General features: G+C 52.9%; 2 protein-coding genes across 4 annotated transcripts in view; one reads left to right on the forward strand and one right to left on the reverse strand.

Moving 5' to 3' along the window:
• Nucleotides 1–2,715, forward strand: part of Cdpf1 (cysteine rich DPF motif domain containing 1) — a 5,618-nt gene extending 2,903 nt beyond the window's left edge. Inside the window, exons 2-4 of one of the 2 annotated variants that reach the window (XM_010634321.2) lie at nucleotides 337–452; nucleotides 1,096–1,207; nucleotides 1,995–2,715. In XM_010634321.2, the coding sequence (XP_010632623.1) occupies nucleotides 340–452; nucleotides 1,096–1,207; nucleotides 1,995–2,144 (375 nt within the window). In that variant the 5' untranslated portion in view covers nucleotides 337–339 and the 3' untranslated portion in view covers nucleotides 2,145–2,715. The remainder of the gene's footprint in view (nucleotides 1–336; nucleotides 453–1,095; nucleotides 1,208–1,994) is intronic. The other variant, XM_010634320.2, reaches the window with a different exon arrangement.
• The window catches only part of Ppara (peroxisome proliferator activated receptor alpha), a 75,367-nt gene that overhangs the window by 10,680 nt on the left and 57,281 nt on the right, over nucleotides 1–7,406 (reverse strand). The window lies entirely within an intron of this gene.

Consider the following 7,406-nt stretch of genomic DNA (forward strand, 5'->3'; position numbering starts at 1 on the left):
TTTTTTTTTTTTTTTTTTTTTTTTTTTTTGGTACCAGGGATTGAACTCGGGTCCTTGGCTTGCAAGGCAGGCCACTGAACCAATGAACTAAATCCCCGGCCCTTTTCCAGGTTTTTCTGTTACTGATTTCTGACTATTCTGTAGTTAGAGAATAAACTGTATGATTTTGGTGTTTCAAGCTTGAAGTCCATTTCGGGGCCCGGCACGAGTCCAGCAATTGCGCACTTGGGTTTCCTGTCTGCCAAGGGACTTGCATTTGTGGGTGTGAAGCACACGGAGGCTGTGAGGTTTGGGGCGGGTGGTACTGGCTCTGACTGTGACAAGCGTCTCTGATAGTAGATGGCGGCTGAGGCCGAGTGCCGTCCCCTGGGAATGTTCAAGTGCCAGATCTGTGCCCTGACGGCGCCCTACAGCTACGTGGGACAGAAGCCTCCCAACACCCAGTCTGTCCTGTGAGTAGGGTCTCGGTTTATGCTTTTGGCCTGTGCCTGCCCTAGCTCCGGAAGCCAGAAGAGAGATCCAAGGAAAGGAGGCAGGAGGCGGGTTGGAGCGCAGGGCTCTGGACCTCCCCTCCCAGGCCCTGCACTCTCCGTCCCACCCCGCCCTCCAGGCTGCTGCGTGGTGGATGCCTGAGGCCAGTTGGAGAAGCTGGTCCACAGTCACCTGGCCTCCTCCCTTGGGGCTGTGCCCTAGTGCCATGCCGCCATTGGCAATTGCTAGGCAGGATGCCTGTCTTGCTTACTGTCCTTGTGCTGGTGGGAGCCAGCATGGGGACCAGCTTCCCGTGGTGTGCCCTCAGCAGGAAGATAGGGTTTGCTTCTTGTCTGCCAGCTTGTCCTTCTTCAGCTGCCACATGGGGAGGGCTGACCAGCTTGGTCCTTATATAAGGCACAGTGTCAGGGGTCACCTGGTCACTTGTTCTGACATGCAGCCTCCAGGGTGATGAGGGTGTGGGCGGTGCCTGGTTTCCTTGTGTGGCCTTGTATCCCACTCTGTGAGTCAGCCCCTGTGGCTGAGTGCCCCCTGCCATCCTATTAGAGCTCCTGGTAGCCTGCAGTTTCAGGCTTGTCCATCACTGAGCTCCTGTCCTTACAGGCTCCTAGAAGAGAGCTATGTCATGAAGGATCCCTTCTCGCCGGACAGGGGCAGGTTCCTGGTCATCGGTGCGCGGTGCAGTATATGCAGCAGGCTGGTGTGCGTGGGTCCGGTGGGTAAGCAGGGTTGGGCCGCTACCCTGGTGGGCAGATCTGGCCCTCCCAGCTGTAATGGGGAGGGGATGTGGGTCCTCAGAGGCCAGGGCTCACTCACATGACAGAGGGCGGGGGCCAGCTAGAGGGCCTCCCTAGGTGGTCCTAGAGTCTCAGAGCCCCAAGCACCTTAACATCAGCAACACACATCCACTCAGGCCCACCATGGCTGTTGCAGCTCCCACTGTCACATTTATATCCTAGCCAGTTGGGACAAGCGAACACATACATGCCCATTCCTTTGAAGGGATTGACCGGGAGGTGGCAGAGACAGTTGTTGGTCGTAGCCCTGACCAGATGGAGTCACATGGCCATTCCCAGTTGCAAAGCATGCTGGGAAGCACTGTCCTGAACTCGGTGCTGTGGGCTAGGTGTGTGTGTGTATGTGTGCGCGTTTGCACAGTTCCAGTGTTGACATCATGGGGTGAATGGACACAAAGGGGTGGAGGGACTGTCCCTGCCTTCTGCACCTTGCTGCCAGCTCCCAGTGGCCCCGACATCCTGTCCCTGCTGTGATACAGGAATAAGAGCTCTCTAGGAAGTACAGCTATGGGGGTGTCTGTGGCACAGCCTCCTTATACCTCTGTCTCCTCCGCCCCATTGGCTGTGCTAATTGGGGCCTCTCCTGGATGCTGTGCTAGCCCCTCAGGCCCCTACCATCTTGCCCTCACTGATCTGGGTGCCCTGGACAGCCCTGAGATGGCCAGCGGTGCTGCTGGGATCTCAGTGGTCCCTTGGCCCTCCCAGGAATGCAGTCTGTTCTACTCCAAGCGGTTCTGTCTGCCCTGCGTCCAGGAGAACCTCAGCACCTTCCCGCCGGAAATCCAGCAGGACCTGGAGAAGAGGAAAGCCCCTTCCTCCAAACGGCCCACAACCCAGGTCTGTCCCGGGAAGTGATCGCGGCCTGTGCAGAGCCCATGCACGATGCCAGTCTTGTCCCTAGGAGCAGATCTGTAGCTGAGCAAGCTGGGCACCCCCAAGACAGGCGGCGTGCCAAGCACAGCACTGCAGCCTTGGCGCTTCCTGGGTGAACAGTGGGCTGAGGTCACCTTGGGTGCATGCACAGCAGACGCAGGAAGAGGGAAAGGGCCAGGTGTTCTGCCTGGCAGGAAATCGATGCCAGCGCTCCCCGTGGCGAGGGGGGAGCCCCCTGCCATCTTGGACTCAGCCTTCAATGCCAGCAACATCCAGCCCCCCAGTCAGCCGATGTCCCCATGGCCCCAAACCCACACAGTGGTATCTTGGGGTCTTTGGAGAGCTCTGTGTCTGCTTAGCATTTGCAGAGGCAGGGGCTCCTCTGTTCCACTTCATAACCACTACAAGGCCTCTGTTGTGTTTGATGGAAGATGAATAAAGATCTTTTTCTTGCTGGTTCGTGCACTGACTTTTATTTTTAAACGCCTGTTTTTTCCCCTACCTTTTTTTCTCATTGTGCATAACCAGCAATTCTCACAACGTCACAGAATGCACCAAATAATTTTAAAAAACAGTTTAATTTTTAAAACCATTAAGGCAAAACTGTACCCTGAAATTAACTCTTTACATTCACCAGTCTTACAGTAGGACATTCCAAACATACCAGTTCTGATAAATTCAGGATAGAACTCAGTACATATGGTCAGTTCAGTCTCCTAACAGGAAAATGAAGGTGACCCAAAATTTTTAAAATTAAGGTAATGTTACAGCCATTTTTCTAATTGCCTGGAACTGTTCTGTTAACGCGACTAGAGAAATTACATTTGCCCTCCTGCTTGCACCCCCTGGATTCCTGAGGTCTCACACAGTCCTGTCCCCAGGAGGCTGAGGCTGGGGAGAACACTGCAGCTTGTGCCTCAGTTCCTGCCTGGAACTGCTCTGTATGCTAAGGAAGCCAGGGAGCATAAGGCACCCAAGAATGGCAACCCTGGCACGTGGTAAGGGCCCAGGGCAGTGCTTTGGAAACGTGCCCCTCCTTGCGCGTGTCTATCAGACCCTCTTCTAGGGTTCAGTGCAGAAGCACAGTGCTTCCTGGAAGGTGTCACGGAGACCGAGATGCACCAAAAGGAAATGTGGCCAAGATACCGGAAGCAGAATAAGGGCCACTCATGGGCTCTGTGGTTTCTGCCCTGTCTGTGCTTTGGGCCGGGCCATCCGGGGCTGCCAGAGAACCAGTGGCTGCAAATGGTTTCCACCAGAATACGTCACATTGCCTAGGTTCTTTGGTAATAGTCCACAGGCCATGATTCCCTGAAAAGCAGATGCTGTGACGACACAGGCCTACCTAGTGGTTTGTGAAGTCTGTGATCACCCACCTGGGGTCAAAGAGGCCTCAGCGGTGTTAATAAATAGACAGGTGTCCACTTCCTATGTATAAAAATAGCGGAGGGAAGAGATTTACAGGAGGAGAGTGAGTTCTGTGTGGCTCAGGAGAAACAAAAAGTTCCAGGGTCATGTGCACCCGCACGCCTTTGGGTCTCCATTGTTCAAGCTCAGCTTCCTGTTTCCCGTACATTCAAGAGCCAGGCTTTAAAGCACAATGGACGACGACTTGAAAATGCACTAATTCACATTTAGCTATTAGATACATGCTTGCAAATTAGTCAGCTATTTGTATTAGGATGGTTTTTAAAAAAAATAAATCACAGTTTTGAAGATATAGTTATTCACTTAATTCTTTTTACCATACAGTATAGAAAAAAATGACAACACGAGTAATACTGTAATCTTACAAAAAAGGCATGATGTGGTGTGGATCTGTTGTGAGGTTCATTTTGTTTAGGCCTGAGAAGGGACTGCCTCTAAAATAGGGAATCTTCCCAAAGTGATTAATTTCCCAGGAAGGGTTCAGTCATATACTGATCTTTGGGGCCTGCAGCTGGCCGCCCTCTAGCTCAGGCAGAGGCCTGGGAATGCCCTCTCCCTCCTAAGTGCCCAAGAGCTCCCCCTGTGGACGAGGTGACTCAGAGGCCCATGCGCCCCTCCGCTTTTCCTGCTAGGGCCTTTGCTGTACTCTTATCAGCGAACTGGATGAAGGAATATTTAGTGCTGGGTAGGGGAAGAGAGGAGCAAGAGTGGCAGTGGCCAGTACATCCCCTCTCTAGAGGAAAACATCATCTTCACTTCTGACACCCTGGCAAATTTTTTTCTCACTTTTTTTTTTTTTTTTAAACAAGGCATCTAACAGCCAGGGGCCCCTGAAGTACTTGGTGTCATCTGTTGGTTCATCAGGACCACACCGATTAAGGGCACAACTGGTCCGTTCTGGACAGATGGGGCCCTATACCCTGAACCACGTTAGGGGCCCCTACTCCCTCACTAAAGGGATGCTCTGGGGGGCGGGCAGAAGCAGCCCATGCAGTTTCTCTTGTCTTCTGAAATCCTGAGAAGCACAGGGTCATCTGACTGGGTTCCAGCTCTGTGAAGCCATCCTCGGGTGCCTGGGGTGTCAGAAGCAGCCGTGGGTTGCACCTCTCTGCCTTCATATGGGGCCACACAGCCTGCAGCCCACCTGCTGACAGTTCAAGAGCCTGCTGCATCCCACTCGAGGGGCATGATGGGGACCGATATGTGGTTATTTAGACCAAAGCTGGAGGGAGGCTCATTGCCTTTTTTTTTTTTTTTTTTAACAAAACTTCCAATTTTATATTTTAGTGTGATTGTGGGTTTTAGAGATACAATGGTCCCGTATATTCTAACCAAATTAGTGCTCTGGTGGATACCCTGTGTCTGGATTCCATTAAATTGGTGCCTCAGTATATATTTAGACACCAGCAAAACCTCCTTCAGAGCTCACTGAAATCTCTGTAGGCAGAGGACCTCTCAGGAGTACGTGGCCTGGCAAAGGCTGCTTGATGGCTGGTGCCAGTGACATGATCCCTTGCTGAGATGTCCCCTGGCTGCGCCAACACAGCCACATCTGCACTGCTGCATCCCCATGGCTCCCTCAGCTCCTCGGAGCCAAGATGCACTGCGCTTTGCTGCAGCTGTTAGGGGACCTTCGTTTCCGGAAGGTGGCTTCTGAGGGTGGCTTGCCTGGCAGCCTCTGTTTTCACTGTCCTTGGAGGCGTAGGTGCTGAGAACATTGGCACAGTGCACCAACCAGTTTGCTCAAGTGGAGAGAAGCTGTTTTGTTTTTTTTTTTGAGACAGGGTCTCACTATGTAGTTGAGAATGACCTGGAACTCACTATGTAGCCCACACTGGTCTCGAACTCAGCGATCCTCCTGCCTCAGCCTCCCAAGTGCTGGGATTACAGGCGTGTGCCACCACGCCCGGCGTGGACCACTTTTAAAATGAGAAGAATCGGCCCTTCTCCATGCCTGGTAATGTCGGTGATCGGTGCTATAAAACTCAGATGCATTGAAACAGTCCCTGGATATGTTCCCTCCCTTGGTGGCATCAGTTTTGATTTGTGACTTGCCTTACCAATATCCATAGCACTGTTCTGAATGTAGGAAGTTTTTTGTTACAAGGGACTGAATCTGGGCCTTCGCACTGAGCTATGTCCTCAGCCCTTTCTTAAAAAGAAAATAATTGAGACAAGGTCTTGTTAAGTCTCTGAGTTGCCCAGGCTAGGCTCAAACTTGCAACCCTCCTGCCTCTGCTTCCCAAGGTGCTGGGATGACAGCATGCACCAGCAGCCAAGTAAAAGAAGTCTTTTAAGGAAAGAATTCCACAGGAACACATGCATCGTGCTGCTGTGCTGACTGCAGGCGACGGGATAGGCTGCATGGGTAGCTGGTGGATAGCTGGCCTGTTGTCACTGGAAGGTCGGAGAGGTGGCACAGGTGGACCAGCAATGCCAGGCAGGCCCTCCATGCGCAGGCTGGGTGTGTATCTGTTTCAGAACAGGGTGGAGCCCTCGGGGCCTGCAGATGGGAAACCTGAGGAGCCTGCTTCCGAGCTAGGTGCTGAGCTGCGGGACATGACAGGTGCCTGGGGTCTGTGGTGTGAAAGGCCATTTGAGTCGAAGAGCTACTGAGAAGGAGCTGCTGCCCTACAAAAAGCCGGGGTCCGCGGGGGGGCGGGGCACAGAGGCACTGGTTGAAAGGTCTATAACCTGAGGCTTGACAAGTCATTCCAAGGATATGTGAGGCCATCAGGTCAGGGCAGAATCCCCTCTGTCCACACTAAGTATCAAATGGGGCCGGGGTCCCTGGGTTGCAAAGGGGCTCAAGGTGGGAAATGCTCTGAGTCCAACAGAGGGTGCAGGTGGGCCAAGCAGAGGACCCGAGAGCCACTGCTTCATGGGGTTGCTCTGCGGCGTCCACCAGTCCTCCCCTGGGAAGGCGCGCTGTACGGCTAGCTGCAGGAATGCACAGGAGGGGTGCCTCCTGCGCGGGCCTCGCAGTGGGACTACTGGTCAGTCTTAGCTTCACTGGACAGGGTGGCAGCTTTTGGACTTGTGCGTTTTAATCAAAGGGCCCCCTCTAAACAGCAGAGCTCATCTGGAAAGCCCCAGAGCCCACCATCTCCCCAGTCCAGGGCGTCAGACCTAGTGTGTACCCTGCACCCCCAACTGTGACAGCTGGACCACAAGGACACCACACAGGCTGGGGTTTTGTGCACCTTCATTCTAACGCTGCCTGAGGTAGCTGTTAGCTGGTACATGGGGAGGAAAGTAGTTGCTGAATTAGTTTGCTTGTCATCTGCCAAATAGCCCACTTGTACCTTGGGGTTCTGCTCTCTCTGGGACTGCTGTGCCCTCCCTGAACCCCCACTAAGCGCCTGAGGTGGTTTGGTTCTTTGGGGTCTTAAAGGTCCAAGTGAAAAGGCACAGCAGAAAGGAACCTTCTTAGATCTGAGGGTGAAAAAAAAAATCCCTTTAGGGCATTCTCAGATGTGTGCAATCCTGGGTTTCTTTCAATTCCACATTCATCACAAGTGGGTGGGCACTGATCTGCCAGTGTCTCTGACACCATGCAGGGCGCTGGGCACTTAGGTCCTGGATGTCATTGCAGTACTGATCCCCTGAGAAATCTCTGAAGAGGTGACCCACAGTATTCTGGCACCGAGTAGCCATGAGTGACCTTGATGCTTAAATACATGAACCTGTGGTTTTCCTTCCTATTAAGAGTGAATAATGTCGGGCCAGGGATTTAGCTCAGTGGTGCCACCACCTGCCTCACAAGTGCAAGGTCCCGAGTTGGATCCCCAGTACCAAAAAAAAAAAAAAAAAAAG

Source organism: Fukomys damarensis, unplaced genomic scaffold, assembly GCF_012274545.1.
Source record: "Fukomys damarensis isolate Sample0158 unplaced genomic scaffold, DMR_v1.0_HiC HiC_scaffold_19, whole genome shotgun sequence".
Lineage (NCBI taxonomy): Eukaryota > Metazoa > Chordata > Mammalia > Rodentia > Bathyergidae > Fukomys > Fukomys damarensis.